The sequence below is a fragment of the Dendrobates tinctorius genome, unplaced genomic scaffold (assembly GCF_039654945.1).
Source record: "Dendrobates tinctorius isolate UK_male_01 unplaced genomic scaffold, ASM3965494v1 ptg000152l, whole genome shotgun sequence".
In the NCBI taxonomy this organism is placed as follows: domain Eukaryota; kingdom Metazoa; phylum Chordata; class Amphibia; order Anura; family Dendrobatidae; genus Dendrobates; species Dendrobates tinctorius.
In genome coordinates, this window is record NW_027361819.1 from 4969321 (window position 1) to 4993592 (window position 24272).

General features: G+C 39.1%; 1 protein-coding gene across 1 annotated transcript; it reads right to left on the reverse strand.

Annotated features, from left to right (window-relative positions):
• Positions 1-59: 59 nt before the first annotated feature.
• Positions 60-23719, reverse strand: LOC141050802 (serine protease 53-like). The gene is made up of 14 exons (XM_073547462.1): positions 23615-23719; positions 9827-9856; positions 6321-6483; positions 5877-6169; positions 5601-5767; positions 5267-5510; positions 4749-4899; positions 4217-4467; positions 3964-4112; positions 3301-3529; positions 2346-2502; positions 1997-2265; positions 1291-1433; positions 60-1197 (listed from the first exon to the last, which is right to left on the reverse strand). Exons 1-14 carry the CDS (start codon positions 23694-23696, stop codon positions 676-678), a joined length of 2850 nt encoding a protein of 949 aa, XP_073403563.1. The 5' UTR covers positions 23697-23719; the 3' UTR covers positions 60-675.
• Between the last annotated feature and the right edge of the window lie 553 nt (positions 23720-24272).

Genomic DNA, 24272 nt, shown 5'->3' on the forward strand with positions numbered 1-24272 from the left:
TTAGGAGCATTATTTGGAATAATAACTCCTGTCATTGTAAGTAAAAGACCAAAAAAATATTCATATAACAGAATTTATTTTTTTTTTAATTGAAATTCTACACATATTGCTAGATTTTGTTTTCACAGTAATTAAATGAATGAAATATGAACAGGAAATCCTGGCACTTGTAGTTCCAGAAAGACTGGTATGCTTAATAACATATAACCGCAGCTCTCCTTCTAGGAAAGAGAAATGGAAGTGACCAGAGGTGAACACCCCTCCCATCCTGGGCTTTGCCAGCCAGTATCAGCATAGCGCATGTTGCCTGAAAAACACACACCACACCTGTATCTGCCCTGCATGCAGAGCCCCCTCCCAGCACAAGGTAAAGATGCTGTTCTTGTATGTTTTATATCCATAAGTGGGAGGGGATTAGACAAGTCTGTGTCACATAGAGAAGCAGTCCCATGTATAGCAGATAGAACTTCCTGTGATCACTTTTACGGTATGTACACGTCATCCTTAGAATAGTCTAAACATTGATATAGGTGACTGCACTGCAGCTTCATCTTGGTGGTTCTACTTTCCATACAATATGGATGGTAGTGGTGACTCTTCACAAGGAAGCTGCGGTACTCCTGCTGCTCAGGAGGCTCACAAGTCAACTGCATGACTCCCGGGATTTGAAAGTCCTCAGTCATAGAGACCAAGGCTCAGGAAAAGTAGAAGACAATGTGCAGACCAGTTCCACCACAAAGCTCCCACACCGGAGTCAGTTTTTGGTGAGGGTCCAGTTGAGTTTATGTGTCGGTTCCCATCTTTAGTGATGAAACTTATATTGTTGGGGGTGGTTGTTGTGTGTCCGGCACAAGAGACTCCATCCTTAGTGACGGGTCCAGGACAGGATCCGGTGTGGGTGTTGTTAGCAGTGTGTGATATCAGTGTTGTTGTAGGCTGAAGTGGTGGGACAGGTGTTGTATTGGCTGAGGGCACAGAGTCATTACGTCCTGCATCAGGAATCGTCTTATTACTTTCCAAGTAGCTGAGGTCTTTCTTGGGAACCACCTCTTGGATCCAGGACAAGTTGGGCACCACTGCGGTAAAGTTACCTGGGCATGAATTCTTCTTGGGTGGAGAACTTTGGCTGAACATGCCGTGCAAAAACCAGGGACCTCCAGACTTGGGCTGACATACAAGCGGAGCACTGGAATCCATCTGTGGGCAATATATTTGAAGGACAATGGCCATAAGTTTTTAGGACTTCTGATTCCCGTTTCCATTAACTCCCTCATCTTCTTATGTACATACCAGACAAGTAAATGCGTTGTTTCTATGAGCTGCTGCACACAATCGTCCATCGCTCTCTGTGATGTCTCCTTGAGCTCCACAGTTATTGGCTTCCAACAGAGAGACTTCTAGATGTCTCAGAGATGGAGAGGATGAGATAATATCTGGAGAAGAGAAGCAAATGGATAAGTAAAGGACATGTAGCCTAGGAATAACTATCCTGGAGGTACAGTGGACTGGCAATGGGGTCTGTCATCAGCCCCAAACGCTATAAGATATGTCCAGGCATGACTGGAGATGAACCATGGAAGCTGACCTTGTTAAAATCTGTATTATGGTTGCAATATCTATAAGTAACCCACCGATCTGCACCAAGAACATGTGAAATGTCTATGTTGTCTCCTGTGGCTTGAGATGGGTTTAGTCTACTCTGGCGTCAGGACCAGGGAAATCTAGGAATAAGCTTGAAGGCCCATTAAAATATGGATGTACATGCTCTACAAGCTAAGGGTACCTATTGTGTCTGTCACACAAGGGCCCATGTACAACAAACTGCCCCCCAACAAGCAGTTCACATTGGGTTGATAAATCAATATTGTCATTATTGTTCAGTGAAATCACTATTAAAATCTACTATGTAAGCCGCAAACGTGTCCAAGTCTAGGCACCTCATGAAGGACACCCATTATATTTACTGCTACTATGTCCTTCAGAGTAAGTGTGCTACCTGATGGGTACAGCTTTCCCCAGCCAGTGACCCAACATCTACTGGAAGGAAGTAGAGACCGGTCATGGGGAAGGCAAATGGGCAGGATGTAATCAGAGAAAGTGATTCCGTAGAATATCTCCACCAGAGCCAGGTCATTTTCTCCAGTCTTTGTGTTGTATCTAGGGTGGGGCACCACCTTCTTGATCTTCCGTGTCACCCGTTGGAGATTGGGCCCATTCAGTAGTTGAGTGGACAGTGATGCCTTGTACTCATTGATGGAGGTATACCTACAGAGACAAGTCATGTGTGAGCACCAGGATGGCACCATGTAGAAACAGCCCAAATATAACCATCTCTGCCGTAATACCTTGGTATACAGTGTGCAGCAATGAGGAACCAAGTTTCAGCAATCAGGACACCGGAGCAGACATGGGATTCGTACAGCTGTAGACTGACCTGCCATGGCCACGTCTTGTCTGTGGCGTCACCAATAGACCCTGGGGAAATTATTGAGAGCCCGCAACCTGCGATACACAATTATACTGGAGGCTTAGTGATGTCATCACTTATAGGTAGAGAGCAGTGATGTCATCACTAATAGCTGGAGGGTGGTGTCGACATCACTGAAAGCTGTAGGGTAGTGATGTCATCACTTATTGTTAGTGATGACATCACTGCTGTCTAATAGCTGGAGGGTGGTGTCAACATCACTGAAAGCTGTAGGGTAGTGATGTCATCACTTATTGTTAGACAGCAGTGATGTCATCACTAATAGCTGGAGGGTGGTGTTGACATCACTGAAATCTGTAGGGTAGTGATGTCATCACTTATTGTTAGACAGCAGTGATGTCATCACTAATAGCTGGAGGGTGGTGTCGACATCACTGAAAGCTGTAGGGTAGTGATGTCATCACTTATTGTTACACAGCAGTGATGTCATCACTAATAGCTGGAGGGTGGTGTCGACATCACTGAAAGCTGTAGGGTAGTGATGTCATCACTTATTGTTAGACAGCAGTGATGTCATCACTAATAGCTGGAGGGTGGTGTCTATATCACTGAAAGCTGTAGGGTAGTGATGTCATCACTTATTGTTAGACAGCAGTGAAGTCATCACTAATAGCTGGAGGGTGGTGTCGACATCACTGAAAGCTGTAGGGTAGTGATGTCATCATTTATAAATGGACAACAGTGATGTCATCACTTATACTCTGAAAGCCGTGCTGTCACCAGCTTGGGACCTCGTTGCATGATCTGAGATCTATGTTATGGGGTCTCACATAGGTCACGTACTGTCTATGATAGGTCTGCATGCTCATTACCTCTTGGGCTGTTGATTGAGCACCTGTCAGTGTCCAACTCTGCAGGCTGAGTTTTTGGCTGTAAGCGGAAGAAGGCGTCTCGTGTCTCCTGTAATATCCAACTTTCATAGTGCGTGAGGTCAGTGAACACCTCGGGGAATGAAGTTCCACAACCGCCCCCAAAGCTCTGCACCCCAATCAGAAACCATGTGTCATTCTCCTTACAGGCCAGTGGCCCCCCAGAATCAATCTGTAAAGAAAGTCAAGGAAAATGATTTCGCCCTACCACTGCTGACAATGATCACGGTGGTGCAATGACTCTCACTAGCCACTGAGGGCGCTCTCATTGTGCTTAGATAAATGGCTAATTACAAAGAATCATTTTTTGTATTTTATACATACAGTATTTAATGCTGATAATCAGTCTATATTGGATGATGGTAGTTTGAGGGGTCAAGTTCAGTAAAGACTTAAAGGGGATGTTCACTGGTGTGTTTCTTCCCTGCACCTTACACGCTGGGATTACAAGCAGTAGACACTGGAGTTATCGCAATTTTCACAAGCATTAGGTCAGGTTTTTGGTAGAATGATGGCTCTATGATTGGAAGATGGATTTCATTCCTCCTGCCACTAGAGGTGCTACAATGAGTTCATAATATTATTAAACCCCAAAGCCACACTTACCAGACACTTGCCCATAGCCTCCTGCCTGGTGGCACATATCATACCGGGCAGTATGGAGACACTGGGGTTGTCAGAGTTTGATTGACTGTAGATGCAGTTGCATTGGTTTGGGCCAACCAGATCCATTTTGACTCCTCGGGAAGGCTGAACTGAAGGGTGGAAAAGCAAACCAATCAGAGGTAAAATTTGGGATTTGAGTGCTAATTCCTCCCTATAAGACAAAACAACTGGAGAATCTGACCGGGATGATTACCGTCATTGCCAATGAGCCAACAGGATGAGTTATGTGGAATCTTATGGGAAGAGTAGGGAACGCAGATCGGCCCGGCGTAGGTTCCTAAAGGTGGCGGCATGTTGAGCCGGACGAGGGCCACATTGTATCCCTGTTCTGGAGTGATGTAAGACCCATGAATACTGATCTTCTCTACAGCAAAGTGCCTCATATCTTGTGTCCTGGAGGCTACAGTTACCGACCAGTCCAAAGGGAAGTCCGAAGAGTCCGGGCTTACGTCCGAAGAGAAGACACGGACACAAGAGCAAGACAGAGTGAAGACCCAAACATGGCCACAACCATTCTACAGTATGACTTCCTTGTAATCTTTCTTTTGTTTCCCCGGCTACTATATCACTTTCTTTATTTCTACTCTTATATTTTCAATTTCCACAATGTTTTACTAGAACCCAATCATTTCCCATAAATCAGCCTTTTCTAGTCATTTTCCCCTTGTTTATCCCTTTAATTACATCTACCCTTAACCCCGTCTGATCATTGACGATTGTCTCACCCAACAAAGCATTTTGCCGCCGTTATAACCCATTTGGTGGAGATCAGAGCCCCTCCACAGACCCTTCGATCATCTTTCCACAGGTCCACTTGCCATGGCCACGGTCCAGGACTTACTGAGCCTGAAGTGTCAACGTTCGAAAATCCACAACCTTGAGAAAAATCATTGAAGTTTTAGATGGAAAGTTTATCAATCTCGCCCACACAAAACAAAGTCAATGTCGTAAAGATTATTTGGACAATGAACCAGTGAGAAGTCAACTTCTATAACCTTCAATCTGGGAGAGCCAAGAAGTGATGCATCTCTCCATTCCTTCCCTATGGCCCTGATGACATCACTTCCATATATCCTAATATTCACCCCACCAACCTGTAATACTCTTCTAATGAGGGGATTTTTCTGGTCTACATTGATGACCTTCTCTGTTTAATGACATTACAGTTTTCTACCTCTATATGTACATTGCTTAAAGCCTAGACCTTGATGAGCCATGAAGTATGTCCTATCGTAGAGGTTACCTGAGGTCAGATTGCTGAGAAGGTCCTTGCAGGTGTCGTTATCCACATCATCAGTGACATTAATGAACTGAGGGGAGAAGGTAACAGAAGAGTCCGTCCACTGCTGGATCCAGTCTTGGTAGAAGGATGCAGAGGTGAGAATGGTGGGATTGTCTTTTAAGTGACAACCTTCAGAAAAGCTAATGACTCCGGCAAGGAACCAAACACCATCTTCATTGCAGACCACAGGACCCCCTGAGTCTCCCTAAGACATACAGGACATGAGATGGATGAAAATAGAGGATTCTCCCCCAACTTACCAGGAAGACCAGAGTTCTCAGTTGTCCATCGTTACCTGACAAGGACCTTTCTTTCCATAAGGGTCCACTATACACAACATGCCGGGCTTTGCAGGTTGGAACACGTCTGGTCTTATGTGAGTGTTGTAGATACAATTACATGTTCTCCAACCTATCAGTGTTTGGGCAATTTTCTTCAGTGACCTCTCGCTTTCCAGGGGAACTGTGGAAAATGATGAGGAGTCAGGCAAAGGTCTATGATTGGCAATGTTGGAAGACTGATCAAAGCTATGGTCTTCGCCTCCATTCCCACCACATGTAAATCTACTAACCGTCTTCTAGAACATCCTTGAGGCCGATTGCATAGCATGTGCTGCGAAAATTGAATCGGTGGGTGCTCTCAGGCAGGCAAACAGGAGAAATAAACCTTGTCAAATTTACAGGTTGGGACAGTTCCATGAGGGCGATGTCATGTCCTTGGACATAGTTGGTGTAACCACCATGCACCACGATCCTAGATGGCACAATAGTGACAGCTGTGCCTTCCTCTGGGGTATATCCTATTTTGGTGAAGCCCAGGTGCACTCTCCATAATGTCGGGTCCCTTTTAACATCTGTGGATTTGCTAAAAGTAAAGAAGAAAGTCAACTTCAAAGAACAAAGTACCCACTCGTAATGACATTGGCCAAAGGATCCACATGGGGACCGTGTGTCTGGTCCTCGCTATCAAATCATCAGGTCTGGTGCTTATTCAGGGTCCATTGCATTACACTTACTTGCCGAAGCAGTGAGCAGCTGTGAGGATCCATTTCCCAGAGATCAGGTTTCCCGCACACTCTGGCTTCCCATCGAAACTCAGGCTGGCATGCCATGGCCATTCCCCCGGGGCTGCATCGGTTCCACCGTAGATCCTGGAGCGCAATCCCTGCTTTCCACAGACTGCAATACAAATGGACACTACAGAGAAGAGCGGATACAATGGAGATGTACTATAGATTGTGAAGTGTATGAGTCCGCGAGTAGAGCGGGGGACGGGTGGGGAAGCGACAACTGCTCTGAGAACACTTCTGTCTTATAACAATGGTTGTCACTATTCATATGTCTCCATTGTCCTGAATAAATAAGCTTCAAAAGGGATTCACCGGCACCCGAATATTGCCGGCATATTGTCAGGATTAGCAATGTTTAATCAGTGAGGTCGCAGGACGACAAGGAGGACAGAAGACACTTTTCTGTATCTTATGTCCTTTATAATGTGCTTTTGTGCCGATTCATGTGGTTATCGGAGATCAAACCCTCACCAATCACTGATCCTAGGAGAAGTCCTGGGAAACTAGTAGGTGCAGTAGTAGCAACCAATCAGGGGTGCAGCAATAGTAACTGAATCTTACCCCATCAGGGGTGCAGAGGTAGCAGCACCAGCACCTTACCCCATCAGGGGCGCAGAGGTAGCAACTGCACCTTACCCCATCAGGGGCGCAGAGGTAGTAGACGCACCTTACCCCATCAGGGGTGCATAAGTAGCAGCCGCACCTTACCCCAAGAGGGGTGCAGAGGAAGCAGCTGCACCTTACCCCATCAGTGGTGCAGAGGTAGCAGCTACACCTTACCCCATCAGGGGTGCAGAGGAAGCAGCTGCACCTTACCCCATCAGGGGTGCAGAGGAAGCAGCTGCACCTTACCCCATCAGTGGTGCAGAGGTAGCAGCAGCACCTTATCCCCATCAGGGGCGCAGAGGTAGCAACCGCACCTTACCCCATCAGGGGCGCAGAGGTAGTAGACGCACCTTACCCCATCAGGGGTGCATAAGTAGCAGCCGCACCTTATCCCATCAGGGGTGCAGAGGTAGCAGCTACACCTTATCCCATCTGAGGTGCAGAGGTAGCGACTGCACCTTATCCCATCAGTGGTGCAGAGGTAGCAGCTGCACCTTATCCCATCAGGGGTGCAGAGGAAGCAGCTGCACCTTACCCCATCAGTGGTGCAGAGGTAGCAGCTGCACCTTATCCCATCAGGGGTGCAGAGGTAGCAGCCGCACCTTATCCCATCAGTGGTGCAGAGGTAGCAGCTGCACCTTACCCCATCAGGGGTGCAGAAGAAGCAGCTGCACCTTACCCCATCAGTGGTGCAGAGGTAGCGACTGCACCTTATCCCATCAGTGGTGCAGAGGTAGCAGCCGCACCTTACCCCATCAGGGGTGCAGAGGTAGCAGCTGCACCTTACCCCATCAGGGGTGCAGAGGAAGCAGCTGCACCTTACCCCATCAGTGGTGCAGAGGTAGCAGCTGCACCTTACCCCATCAGGGGTGCAGAGGAAGCAGCTGCACCTTACCCCATCAGTGGTGCAGAGGTAGCAGCTACACCTTATCCCATCTGAGGTGCAGAGGTAGCGACTGCACCTTATCCCATCAAGGGTGCAGAGGAAGCAGCTGCACCTTACCCCATCAGGGGTGCAGAGGTAGCAGCTGCACCTTACCCCATCAGGGGTGCAGAGGTAGCAGCTGCACCTTACCCCATCAGGGGTGCAGAGGTAGCAGCCGCACCTTATCCCATCAGTGGTGCAGAAGTAGCAGCTGCACCTAACCCCATCAGGGGTGCAGAGGTAGCAGCTACACCTTATCCCATCTGAGGTGCAGAGGTAGCGACTGCACCTTACCCCATCAGGGGTGCAGAGGTAGCAGCTGCACCTTACCCCATCAGGGGTGCAGAGGTAGCAGCCGCACCTTATCCCATCAGTGGTGCAGAGGTAGCAGCTGCACCTTACCCCATCAGGGGTGCAGAAGAAGCAGCTGCACCTTACCCCATCAGGGGTGCAGAGGTAGCAGCTACACCTTATCCCATCTGAGGTGCAGAGGTAGCGACTGCACCTTACCCCATCAGGGGTGCAGAGGTAGCAGCTGCACCTTACCCCATCAGGGGTGCAGAGGTAGCAGCCGCACCTTATCCCATCAGTGGTGCAGAAGTAGCAGCTGCACCTTACCCCATCAGTGGTGCAGAGGTAGCAGCTACACCTTATCCCATCTGAGGTGCAGAGGTAGCGACTGCACCTTATCCCATCAGTGGTGCAGAGGTAGCAGCCGCACCTTACCTCAACAGGGGTGCAGAGGAAGCAGCTGCACCTTACCCCATCAAGGGTGCAGAGGTAGCAGCTGCACCTTATCCCATCAGGGGTGCAGAGGTAGCAGCTGCACCTTATCCCATCAGGGGTGCAGAGGTAGCAGCCGCACCTTATCCCATCAGTGGTGCAGAGGTAGCAGCTGCACCTTACCCCATCAGGGGTGCAGAGGAAGCAGCCGCACCTTACCCCATCAGTGGTGCAGAGGTAGCAGCTGCACCTTATCCCATCTGAGGTGCAGAGGTAGCGACTGCACCTTATCCCATCAGTGGTGCAGAGGTAGCAGCTGCACCTTATCCCATCAGGGGTGCAGAGGAAGCAGCTGCACCTTACCCCATCAGTGGTGCAGAGGTAGCAGCTACACCTTATCCCATCTGAGGTGCAGAGGTAGCGACTGCACCTTATCCCATCAGGGGCACAGAGGTAGCAGCTGCACCTTATCCCATCAGGGGTGCAGAGGAAGCAGCCGCACCTTACTGTCACGGGGTCCTTCTCCGATACCACACAATCAACAGAGCGAGGGAAGGGTGAACAATCCCAAGACCTTTATTACAGGCAAAATTAGAAGGTCCATAAACAATCCACCACACTGAGGATACAATAGTCCAGAACAAGAATGTAGTCCAGTAACAGGATAAAATGTCCAGGGAGATGAGAGTCCAAAACTCTAGCACCAGAGGATAAAATGGGTCCTTCTCTCTGAAGTGCAGTCTTTACACATTCCTCTCCACACAGGAACTGACTTGACCAGCTTCTGTCCTCCCCACCCCCTTCCTTGTGTCCAGGGGTAGTCAAACAGGGTGGGGCAGTTTCCAGGCCTCCCAGAGGAGAACAAAGGAGCCTTGGGGATTAAAGAACTACAGGGGGTCATCAAGAGACAGATACAGTCAGGCTATAGACATACAAGAAAAACACTCTGAAAATAAGTGAAATAGAAATATACACAAAATGATATCCCCATAGCCTATCACACCATCACACTTACCCCATCAGGGGTGTAGAGGTAGCAGAGGCACCTTATCCCATCAGGGGTGCAGAGGCCGCTGCAGCACCCTAACCCTGGTGTTAGGGGGCCCTATTGGCTCTTCTACTCCACACTAGCACTATAAATGACACCTTAGATGTTGGGGCCCTGGAACCAGCTATGATTCAGAGTCATTTCTCTTACCTGCTGCTTCGCCTGGTCCGGACTGCAGCACTGTGTGGAGACAGATCAGGGTTATGCAAAATAATATTTCCCCGTTTGTAATAAAACCAGTGTTCTCCTCCAGCGTCAGGTCACACGCGTTCTCTGCAGGGTCGACACCAGTCATTCTTTTTATTACATTTATCCTTTAAGCATAATAATAATTCCTCTGCACATTATAAAGTGTATGCACGCTCACAAGTATTGCAGGACCGCGACCGGTCACTGCCAGGAGAGACCTGGACAGATTTCTACTGATTGTCTATGTCTTGCCCCGGTCCAGCTGGGCTATATCTCCTCTGTACAATGGAGCACAGGACGGTGTGTGACCTGACGGCTGATTATTGGGTTGCAGAGATCAGTTACATTTTTAGTATTTGGTTTTGTGCCCTTCATTTGCATTACATATTTTATTAGCCTTTACAGCAGCTGCCTGGCACTGGGTGCTACAACAAGACACATTAGCTACTATAAAGATTACTGTCTCAGTCTCACCCAGTTATATCCCACTAAATATGTAAAAGCCATAGACACCGACCAATATCAACCAAACGAGTGTGACAACACAGCAGCATGTCACAGAAGAAAGTATAAAATGCTTGTGGACCAATCATGGAGATTTCTGCAGCCGTGACTCAAGGCTCTGATTCCTGATAATTATTTTCTGTAAGGACAACACCCCGATGGAAAGAGTCCAGAAACACCAGGACCTGCCATATTCCTGCGGGCGACTGAAACTCCTGTCTGCACAAGTCTCACACTGAGGGCGGCACCAAAGTGGGCGACAGGGCGCAGAACGTGCACTACTGGGCGGTGGAGGGAATACGAGGGCGGTATGGGGCCATTATCTCCCAGAGTATGGAGAAACACAGAAAACTAAGAAACGTCACAAACTGAGAGTAAAAGGGCACTGTGCCAACAATGTGTTACTAATAAAGTCATATATACCCTGCACAGTACCACTCCTCCTGAGCAGTATTATAGCAGTTATATTCTTGTACATAGGAGCAGTATTATAGTAGTTATATTCTTGTACATAGGTGGCAGTATTATAGTAGTTATAATCTTGTATATAGGAGCGGTATTATAGTAGTTATATTCTTGTACATAGGTGGCAGTATTATAGTAGTTATAATCTTGTATATAGGAGCGGTATTATAGTAGTTATATTCTTGTACATAGGAGCAGTATTATAGGAGTTATATTTTTGTACATAGGGGGCAGTATTATAGTAGTTATATTCTTGTACATAGGGGCAGTATTATAGTAGTTATATTCTTGTACATAGGAGCAGTATTATAGTAGTTATATTCTTGTACATAGGGAGCAGTATTATAGTAGTTATATTCTTGTACATAGGGGGCAGTATTATAGTAGTTATATTCTTGTACATAGGGGCAGTATTATAGTAGTTATATTCTTGTACATAGGAGCAGTATTATAGTAGTTATATTCTTGTACATAGGAGCAGTATTATAGTAGTTATAATCTTGTATATAGGAGCGGTATTATAGTAGTTATATTCTTGTACATAGGAGCAGTATTATAGGAGTTATATTTTTGTACATAGGGGGCAGTATTATAGTAGTTATATTCTTGTACATAGGGGCAGTATTATAGTAGTTATATTCTTGTACATAGGAGCAGTATTATAGTAGTTATATTCTTGTACATAGGGAGCAGTATTATAGTAGTTATATTCTTGTACATAGGGGGCAGTATTATAGTAGTTATATTCTTGTACATAGGGGCAGTATTATAGTAGTTATATTCTTGTACATAGGAGCAGTATTATAGTAGTTATATTCTTGTACATAGGAGCAGTATTATAGTAGTTATATTCTTGTACATAGGAGCAGTATTATAGTAGTTATATTTTTGTACATAGGAGCAGTATTATAGTAGTTATATTCTTGTACATAGGGGCAGTATTATAGTAGTTATATTCTTGGACATAGGAGCAGTATTATAATAGTTATATTCTTGTACATAGGGGCAGTATTATAGTAGTTATATTCCTGTACATAGGAGCAGTATTATAGTAGTTATATTCTTGTGCATAGGGGGCAGTATTATAGTAGCTATATTCTTGTACATAGGGGGCAGTATTATAGTAGTTATATTCTTGTACATAGGGGCAGTATTATAGTAGTTATATTCTTGTACATAGGAGCAGTATTATAGTAGTTATATTCCTGTACATAGGAGCAGTATTACAGTAGTTATATTCTTGTACATAGGGGCAGTATTATAGTAGTTATATTCTTGTACATAGGAGCAGTATTATAATAGTTATATTCTTGTACATAGGGGCAGTATTATAGTAGTTATATTCCTGTACATAGGAGCAGTATTATAGTAGTTATATTCTTGTGCATAGGGGGCAGTATTATAGTAGCTATATTCTTGTACATAGGGGGCAGTATTATAGTAGTTATATTCTTGTACATAGCAGTATTATTGTAGTTATATTCTTGTACATAGGGAGCAGTATTATAGTAGTTATATTCTTGTACATAGGTGGCAGTATTATAGTAGTTATAATCTTGTATATAGGAGCGGTATTATAGTAGTTATATTCTTGTACATAGGAGCAGTATTATAGGAGTTATATTTTTGTACATAGGGGGCAGTATTATAGTAGTTATATTCTTGTACATAGGGGCAGTATTATAGTAGTTATATTCTTGTACATAGGAGCAGTATTATAGTAGTGATATTCTTGTACATAGGAGCAGTATTATAGTAGTTATATTCTTGTACATAGGAGCAGTATTATAGTAGTTATATTCTTATACATAGCAGTATTATTGTAGTTATATTCTTGTACATAGGGAGCAGTATTATAGTAGTTATATTCTTGTACATAGGTGGCAGTATTATAGTAGTTATAATCTTGTATATAGGAGCGGTATTATAGTAGTTATATTCTTGTACATAGGAGCAGTATTATAGGAGTTATATTTTTGTACATAGGGGGCAGTATTATAGTAGTTATATTCTTGTACATAGGGGCAGTATTATAGTAGTTATATTCTTGTACATAGGAGCAGTATTATAGTAGTTATATTCTTGTACATAGGGAGCAGTATTATAGTAGTTATATTCTTGTACATAGGGGGCAGTATTATAGTAGTTATATTCTTGTACATAGGGGGCAGTATTATAGTAGTTATATTCTTGTACATAGGGGCAGTATTATAGTAGTTATATTCTTGTACATAGGAGCAGTATTATAGTAGTTATATTCTTGTACATAGGAGCAGTATTATAGTAGTTATATTCTTGTACATAGGAGCAGTATTATAGTAGTTATATTTTTGTACATAGGAGCAGTATTATAGTAGTTATATTCTTGTACATAGGGGCAGTATTATAGTAGTTATATTCTTGGACATAGGAGCAGTATTATAATAGTTATATTCTTGTACATAGGGGCAGTATTATAGTAGTTATATTCCTGTACATAGGAGCAGTATTATAGTAGTTATATTCTTGTGCATAGGGGGCAGTATTATAGTAGCTATATTCTTGTACATAGGGGGCAGTATTATAGTAGTTATATTATTGTACATAGGGGCAGTATTATAGTAGTTATATTCTTGTACATAGGAGCAGTATTATAGTAGTTATATTCCTGTACATAGGAGCAGTATTACAGTAGTTATATTCTTGTACATAGGGGCAGTATTATAGTAGTTATATTCTTGTACATAGGAGCAGTATTATAATAGTTATATTCTTGTACATAGGGGCAGTATTATAGTAGTTATATTCCTGTACATAGGAGCAGTATTATAGTAGTTATATTCTTGTGCATAGGGGCAGTATTATAGTAGCTATATTCTTGTACATAGGGGGCAGTATTTTAGTAGTTATATTCTTGTACATAGCAGTATTATTGTAGTTATATTCTTGTACATAGGGAGCAGTATTATAGTAGTTATATTCTTGTACATAGGAGCAGTATTATAGTTAGTTATATTCTTGTACATAGGGGGCAGTATTATAGTAGTTATATTCTTGTACATAGGGGCAGTATTATTGTAGTTATATTCTTGTACATAGGGAGCAGTATTATAGTAGTTATATTCTTGTACATAGGAGCAGTATTATAGTAGTTATATTCTTGTGCATAGGGGGCAGTATTATAGTAGTTATGTTCATAGGGAGCAGTATTATAGTAGTTATATTTTTGTATATAGGAGCAGTATTATAATAGTCATATTCTTGTACATAGTGGCAGTATTATAGTAGTTATATTCTTGTACATAGGGGGCAGTATTATAGTAGTTATATTCTTGTACATAGGAGGTAGTATTATAGTAGTTATATTCTTGTACATAGGGGGAGTATTATAGTAGTTATAAACTTGTACATAGGAGCAGTATTATAGTAGTTATATTCCTGCACATAGGGGCAGTATTATAGTAGTTATATTCTTGTACATAGGTAGCAGTATTATAGTGGTTATATTCTTGTACATAGGGGGCAGTATTATAGTAGTTATATTCTTGTACATAGGGGCAGTATTATAGTAGTTATATTCTTGTACATAGGGGCAGTATTATAGTAGTTATATTCTTGTACATAGGGAGTAGTATTATAGTAGTTATATTCTTGTACATAGGAGCAGTATTATAGTAGTTATATTCTTGTACATAGCGGCAGTATTATAGTAGTTATATTCTTGTACATAGCGGCAGTATTATAGTAGTTATATTCTTGTACATAGGGAGCAGTATTATAGTAGTTATATTCTTGTACATAGGGGGCAGTATTATAGTAGTTATATTCTTGTACATAGGGGGCAGTATTATAGTAGTTATATTCTTGTACATAGGGAGCAGTATTATAGTAGTTATATTCTTGTACATAGGAGCAGTATTATAGTAGTTATATTCTTGTACATAGGGGCAGTATTATAGTAGTTATATTCTTGTACATAGGAGCAGTATTATAGTAGTTATATTCTTGTACATAAGGGCAGTATTATAGTAGTTATATTCTTGTACATAGGGGCAGTATTATAGTAGTTATATTCTTGTACATAGGAGCAGTATTATAGTAGTTATATTCTTGTACATAAGGGCAGTATTATAGTAGTTATATTCTTGTACATAGGGAGCAGTATTATAGTAGTTATATTCTTGTACATAGGGGGCAGTATTATAGTAGTTATATTCTTGTACATAGGGAGCAGTATTATAGTAGTTATATTCTTGTACATAGGAGCAGTATTATAGTAGTTATATTCTTGTACATAGGGGCAGTATTATAGTAGTTAAATTCTTGTACATAGGAGCAGTATTATAGTAGTTATATTCTTGTACATAAGGGCAGTATTATAGTAGTTATATTCTTGTACATAGGGGCAGTATTATAGTAGTAATATTCTTGTACATAGGAGCAGTATTATAGTAGTTATATTCTTGTACATAAGGGCAGTATTATAGTAGTTATATTCTTGTACATAGGGGCAGTATTATAGTAGTTATATTCTTGTACTTAGGGGCAGTATTATAGTAGTTATATTCTTGTACATAGGGGCAGTATTATAGTAGTTATATTCTTGTACATAGGAGCAGTATTATAGTAGTTATATTCTTGTACATAAGGGCAGTATTATAGTATATTCTTGTACATAGGGGGCAGTATTATAGTAGTTATGTTCATAGGGAGCAGTATTATAGTAGTTATATTTTTGTATATAGGAGCAGTATTATAATAGTCATATTCTTGTACATAGGGGCAGTATTATAGTAGTTATTTTCTTGTACATAGGGGGCAGTATTATAGTAGTTATATTCTTGTACATAGGAGGTAGTATTATAGTAGTTATATTCTTGTACATAGGGGCAGTATTATAGTAGTTATATTCCTGCACATAGGGCAGTATTATAGTAGTTATATTCTTGTACATAGGTAGCAGTATTATAGTGGTTATATTCTTGTACATAGGGGGCAGTATTATAGTAGTTATATTCTTGTACATAGGGGCAGTATTATAGTAGTTATATTCTTGTACATAGGGGCAGTATTATAGTAGTTATATTCTTGTACATAGGGAGCAGTATTATAGTAGTTATTTTCTTGTACTTAGCGGCAGTATTATAGTAGTTATATTATTGTACATAGGGAGCAGTATTATAGTAGTTATATTCTTGTACATAGGAGCAGTATTATAGTAGTTATATTCTTGTACATAGCGGCAGTATTATAGTAGTTATATTCTTGTACATAGCGGCAGTATTATAGTAGTTATATTCTTGTACCTAGGGAGCAGTATTATAGTAGTTATATTCTTGTACATAGGGGGCAGTATTATAGTAGTTATATTCTTGTACATAGGGGGCAGTATTATAGTAGTTATATTCTTGTACATAGGAGCAGTATTATAGTAGTTATATTCTTGTACATAGGGGCAGTATTATAGTAGTTATATTCTTGTACATAGGAGCAGTATTATAGTAGTTATATTCTTGTACATAAGGGCAGTATTATAGTAGTTATATTCTTGTACTTAGGGGCAGTATTATTGTAGTTATATTCTTGTACATAGGGGCAGTATTATAGTAGTTATATTCTTGTACATAAGGGCAGTATTATAGTAGTTATATTCTTGTACATAGGGGGCAGTATTATAGTAGTTATATTCTTGTACATAGGTAGCAGTATTATAGTGGTTATATTCTTGTACATAGGGGGCAGTATTATAGTAGTTATATTCTTGTACATAGGGGCAGTATTATAGTAGTTATATTCTTGTACATAGGGGCAGTATTATAGTAGTTATATTCTTGTACATAGGGAGCAGTATTATAGTAGTTATTTTCTTGTACATAGCGGCAGTATTATAGTAGTTATATTCTTGTACATAGGGAGCAGTATTATAGTAGTTATATTCTTGTACATAGGAGCAGTATTATAGTAGTTATATTCTTGTACATAGCGGCAGTATTATAGTAGTTATATTCTTGTACATAGCGGCAGTATTATAGTAGTTATATTCTTGTACATAGGGAGCAGTATTATAGTAGTTATATTCTTGTACATAGGGGGCAGTATTATAGTAGTTATATTCTTGTACATAGGGGGCAGTATTATAGTAGTTATATTCTTGTACATAGGGAGCAGTATTATAGTAGTTATATTCTTGTACATAGGAGCAGTATTATAGTAGTTATATTCTTGTACATAGGGGCAGTATTATAGTAGTTATATTCTTGTACATAGGAGCAGTATTATAGTAGTTATATTCTTGTACATAAGGGCAGTATTATAGTAGTTATATTCTTGTACATAGGGGCAGTATTATAGTAGTTATATTCTTGTACATAGGAGCAGTATTATAGTAGTTATATTCTTGTACATAAGGGCAGTATTATAGTAGTTATATTCTTGTACATAGGGGCAGTATTATAGTAGTTATATTCTTGTACTTAGGGGCAGTATTATAGTAGTTATATTCTTGTACATAGGGGCAGTATTATAGTAGTTATATTCTTGTACATAGGAGCAGTATTATAGTAGTTATATTCTTGTATATAAGGGCAGTATTATAGTAGTTATATTCCTGTACATAGGAGCAGTATTATAGTAGTTATATTCTTGTGCATAGGGGGCAGTATTATAGTAGCTATATTCTTGTACATAGGGGGCAGTATTATAGTAGTTATATTCTTGTACATAGGGGCAGTATTATAGTAGTTATATTCTTGTACATAGGAGCAGTATTATAGTAGTTATATTCCTGTACATAGGAGCAGTATTACAGTAGTTATATTCTTGTACATAGGGGCAGTATTATAGTAGTTATATTCTTGTACATAGGAGCAGTATTATAATAGTTATATTCTTGTACATAGGGGCAGTATTATAGTAGTTATATTCTTGTACATAGGAGCAGTATTATAGTAGTTATATTCTTGTGCATAGGGGGCAGTATTATAGTAGCTATATTCTTGTACATAGGGGGCAGTATTATAGTAGTTATATTCTTGTACATAGCAGTATTATTGTAGTTATATTCTTGTACATAGGGAGCAGTATTATAGTAGTTATATTCTTGTACATAGGTGGCAGTATTATAGTAGTTATAATCTTGTATATAGGAGCGGTATTATAGTAGTTATATTCTTGTACATAGGAGCAGTATTATAGGAGTTATATTTTTGTACATAGGGGGCAGTATTATAGTAGTTATATTCTTGTACATAGGGGCAGTATTATAGTAGTTATATTCTTGTACATAGGAGCAGTATTATAGTAGTGATATTCTTGTACATAGGAGCAGTATTATAGTAGTTATATTCTTGTACATAGGAGCAGTATTATAGTAGTTATATTCTTATACATAGCAGTATTATTGTAGTTATATTCTTGTACATAGGGAGCAGTATTATAGTAGTTATATTCTTGTACATAGGTGGCAGTATTATAGTAGTTATAATCTTGTATATAGGAGCGGTATTATAGTAGTTATATTCTTGTACATAGGAGCAGTATTATAGGAGTTATATTTTTGTACATAGGGGGCAGTATTATAGTAGTTATATTCTTGTACATAGGGGCAGTATTATAGTAGTTATATTCTTGTACATAGGAGCAGTATTATAGTAGTTATATTCTTGTACATAGGGAGCAGTATTATAGTAGTTATATTATTGTACATAGGGGGCAGTATTATAGTAGTTATATTCTTGTACATAGGGAGCAGTATTATAGTAGTTATATTCTTGTACATAGGGGCAGTATTATAGTAGTTATATTCTTGTACATAGGAGCAGTATTATAGTAGTTATATTCTTGTACATAGGAGCAGTATTATAGTAGTTATATTCTTGTACATAGGAGCAGTATTATAGTAGTTATATTTTTGTACATAGGAGCAGTATTATAGTAGTTATATTCTTGTACATAGGGGCAGTATTATAGTAGTTATATTCTTGGACATAGGAGCAGTATTATAATAGTTATATTCTTGTACATAGGGGCAGTATTATAGTAGTTATATTCCTGTACATAGGAGCAGTATTATAGTAGTTATATTCTTGTGCATAGGGGGCAGTATTATAGTAGCTATATTCTTGTACATAGGGGGCAGTATTATAGTAGTTATATTCTTGTACATAGGGGCAGTATTATAGTAGTTATATTCTTGTACATAGGAGCAGTATTATAGTAGTTATATTCCTGTACATAGGAGCAGTATTACAGTAGTTATATTCTTGTACATAGGGGCAGTATTATAGTAGTTATATTCTTGTACATAGGAGCAGTATTATAATAGTTATATTCTTGTACATAGGGGCAGTATTATAGTAGTTATATTCCTGTACATAGGAGCAGTATTATAGTAGTTATATTCTTGTGCATAGGGGCAGTATTATAGTAGCTATATTCTTGTACATAGGGGGCAGTATTATAGTAGTTATATTCTTGTACATAGCAGTATTATTGTAGTTATATTCTTGTACATAGGGAGCAGTATTATAGTAGTTATATTCTTGTACATAGGAGCAGTATTATAGTTAGTTATATTCTTGTACATAGGGGGCAGTATTATAGTAGTTATATTCTTGTACATAGGGGCAGTATTATTGTAGTTATATTCTTGTACATAGGGAGCAGTATTATAGTAGTTATATTCTTGTACATAGGAGCAGTATTATAGTAGTTATATTCTTGTGCATAGGGGGCAGTATTATAGTAGTTATGTTCATAGGGAGCAGTATTATAGTAGTTATATTTTTGTATATAGGAGCAGTATTATAATAGTCATATTCTTGTACATAGTGGCAGTATTATAGTAGTTATATTCTTGTACATAGGGGGCAGTATTATAGTAGTTATATTCTTGTACATAGGAGGTAGTATTATAGTAGTTATATTCTTGTACATAGGGGGAGTATTATAGTAGTTATAAACTTGTACATAGGAGCAGTATTATAGTAGTTATATTCCTGCACATAGGGGCAGTATTATAGTAGTTATATTCTTGTACATAGGTAGCAGTATTATAGTGGTTATATTCTTGTACATAGGGGGCAGTATTATAGTAGTTATATTCTTGTACATAGGGGCAGTATTATAGTAGTTATATTCTTGTACATAGGGGCAGTATTATAGTAGTTATATTCTTGTACATAGGGAGTAGTATTATAGTAGTTATATTCTTGTACATAGGAGCAGTATTATAGTAGTTATATTCTTGTACATAGCGGCAGTATTATAGTAGTTATATTCTTGTACATAGCGGCAGTATTATAGTAGTTATATTCTTGTACATAGGGAGCAGTATTATAGTAGTTATATTCTTGTACATAGGGGGCAGTATTATAGTAGTTATATTCTTGTACATAGGGGGCAGTATTATAGTAGTTATATTCTTGTACATAGGGAGCAGTATTATAGTAGTTATATTCTTGTACATAGGAGCAGTATTATAGTAGTTATATTCTTGTACATAGGGGCAGTATTATAGTAGTTATATTCTTGTACATAGGAGCAGTATTATAGTAGTTATATTCTTGTACATAAGGGCAGTATTATAGTAGTTATATTCTTGTACATAGGGGCAGTATTATAGTAGTTATATTCTTGTACATAGGAGCAGTATTATAGTAGTTATATTCTTGTACATAAGGGCAGTATTATAGTAGTTATATTCTTGTACATAGGGGCAGTATTATAGTAGTTATATTCTTGTACATAGGGAGCAGTATTATAGTAGTTATATTCTTGTACATAGGGAGCAGTATTATAGTAGTTATATTCTTGTACATAGGAGCAGTATTATAGTAGTTATATTCTTGTACATAGGGGGCAGTATTATAGTAGTTATATTCTTGTACATAGGGAGCAGTATTATAGTAGTTATATTCTTGTACATAGGAGCAGTATTATAGTAGTTATATTCTTGTACATAGGGGCAGTATTATAGTAGTTAAATTCTTGTACATAGGAGCAGTATTATAGTAGTTATATTCTTGTACATAAGGGCAGTATTATAGTAGTTATATTCTTGTACATAGGGGCAGTATTATAGTAGTAATATTCTTGTACATAGGAGCAGTATTATAGTAGTTATATTCTTGTACATAAGGGCAGTATTATAGTAGTTATATTCTTGTACATAGGGGCAGTATTATAGTAGTTATATTCTTGTACTTAGGGGCAGTATTATAGTAGTTATATTCTTGTACATAGGGGCAGTATTATAGTAGTTATATTCTTGTACATAGGAGCAGTATTATAGTAGTTATATTCTTGTACATAAGGGCAGTATTATAGTATATTCTTGTACATAGGGGGCAGTATTATAGTAGTTATGTTCATAGGGAGCAGTATTATAGTAGTTATATTTTTGTATATAGGAGCAGTATTATAATAGTCATATTCTTGTACATAGGGGCAGTATTATAGTAGTTATTTTCTTGTACATAGGGGGCAGTATTATAGTAGTTATATTCTTGTACATAGGAGGTAGTATTATAGTAGTTATATTCTTGTACATAGGGGCAGTATTATAGTAGTTATATTCCTGCACATAGGGCAGTATTATAGTAGTTATATTCTTGTACATAGGTAGCAGTATTATAGTGGTTATATTCTTGTACATAGGGGGCAGTATTATAGTAGTTATATTCTTGTACATAGGGGCAGTATTATAGTAGTTATATTCTTGTACATAGGGGCAGTATTATAGTAGTTATATTCTTGTACATAGGGAGCAGTATTATAGTAGTTATTTTCTTGTACTTAGCGGCAGTATTATAGTAGTTATATTCTTGTACATAGGGAGCAGTATTATAGTAGTTATATTCTTGTACATAGGAGCAGTATTATAGTAGTTATATTCTTGTACATAGCGGCAGTATTATAGTAGTTATATTCTTGTACATAGCGGCAGTATTATAGTAGTTATATTCTTGTACCTAGGGAGCAGTATTATAGTAGTTATATTCTTGTACATAGGGGGCAGTATTATAGTAGTTATATTCTTGTACATAGGGGGCAGTATTATAGTAGTTATATTCTTGTACATAGGAGCAGTATTATAGTAGTTATATTCTTGTACATAGGGGCAGTATTATAGTAGTTATATTCTTGTACATAGGAGCAGTATTATAGTAGTTATATTCTTGTACATAAGGGCAGTATTATAGTAGTTATATTCTTGTACTTAGGGGCAGTATTATTGTAGTTATATTCTTGTACATAGGGGCAGTATTATAGTAGTTATATTCTTGTACATAAGGGCAGTATTATAGTAGTTATATTCTTGTACATAGGGGGCAGTATTATAGTAGTTATATTCTTGTACATAGGGGCAGTATTATAGTAGTTATATTCTTGTACTTAGGGGGCAGTATTATAGTAGTTATATTCTTGTACATAGGGAGCAGTATTATAGTAGTTATATTCTTGTACATAGCGGCAGTATTATAGTAGTTATATTCTTGTACATAGGGAGCAGTATTATAGTAGTTATATTCTTGTACATAGGGGGCAGTATTATAGTAGTTATATTCTTGTACATAGGGGGCAGTATTATAGTAGTTATATTCTTGTACATAGGGAGCAGTATTATAGTAGTTATATTCTTGTACATAGGAGCAGTATTATAGTAGTTATATTCTTGTACATAGGGGCAGTATTATAGTTATATTCTTGTACATAGGAGCAGTATTATAGTAGTTATATTCTTGTACTTAGGGGGCAGTATTATAGTAGTTATATTCTTGTACATAGGGGCAGCATTATAGTAGTTATATTCTTGTACATAGGGGCAGTATTATAGTAGTTATATTCTTGTACATAAGGGCAGTATTATAGTAGATATATTCTTGTACATAGGGGGCAGTATTATAGTAGTTATATTCTTGTACTTAGGGGGCAGTATTATAGTAGTTATATTCTTGTACATAGGGGCAGCATTATAGTAGTTATATTCTTGTACATAGGGGCAGTATTATAGTAGTTATATTCTTGTACATAAGGGCAGTATTATAGTAGATATATTCTTGTACATAGGGGGCAGTATTATAGTAGTTATATTCTTGTACATAGGGGCAGTATTATAGTAGTAGTACTATTATAATAGTATATTTTTGTCCTTTTCTGTGTTACTCTGGAATTATTCTTGTGCCGGTTGTATAAATTTGTAATAACTAAGTAAAGCCATAATATGGGATAATTGTTCATTAGAGTGGACATAATATGCAGTTACTGTCTTTTCACATGGCTATAAACAAGTTACAATGCAGTGATGTGAAAAGATTAGAAGGCAAATAAAGCCTCATTATTAGGATTACGAACAGCGGGTCACTGTGATTCTCTATTAACCTCCCTAGTGTTTGTTCTTATCTTTGTCATCACTGTTGTGACCACCATATTGGCAGATTTATCTTCGAAATGGAGAACTGTCACCATCTTGATGGAATGCGTTGACTCTGGGACTAAGCTTCAATTTTCTGTCCATCTCCCAAGAGTTACCAGTTTTGGAGTTCTTGGCCCGGCATTAGAGCTGGGCTCTCCAGTTGGATTTTTGTCTGTCATGGTCGGTCCCAAGATAGTGCTTGCAATATCAGGAGGTCCTACAGATTTCCATAGTGGTGTGAGACCAGAAGATCACGCGAAAGCAAGGAGAAGCAAGCAATTGATATATATAGCATATATATATATATATATATATATATATATATATATATTTTAGACTGACCCTTACCCCTAATATACAGACCCCATGTAGGCTCCGGGACTCACCTGCACTGCAGAAGACGACCGTGGCCACCAGCAGATCCATGCTGCTGCGTCTTCGAATGTGACTATGTATTTCTACATGCATTTACCTGTCATTACAGATGTAAATATATAGATGAAGCGGGCACACCTATAGAGCTGAGAGCAGGCACACCCTCCACTCCTCCTTCATCACTGTCAGGACATGTGGCCTCTATCTCCAAGACTAGTAAATTTTACCTGGAGCCATGGTATCTGCCACCTTGCTCGGCACGTGATGGCTCAGCGCCATATCTAACGATTTCCTCTGACCACTCATTCGCTGTTTATTGATACAGCTCTAGAAGACAATTACATTGGTTCGTGTCATCGTGTTCACGTCACACGTCAGGTATCCAGTTAATTAATTTTTTGCCAGATCTAATTATTTACTTGACGAGAGATTAATTATGAAACGAGAATTAGTTTAGCCTGAAAGCAAACGTTGCACATTCCTCCAATCAGAATAAGACAATGGTTAAGAAATTTGGTCAAATCGTTCATGGTATTGGATCTACCGGAAGCGTCTTCCATCTGGATGATCGGCAAAAACGTGTTTGGTCATTGAGGGTGCTGGATATTTAGGTGGTGTCCTCTCGTGTGTAACTTCGTGACTTCAGCCTTTCAATACTCCTAAATATAT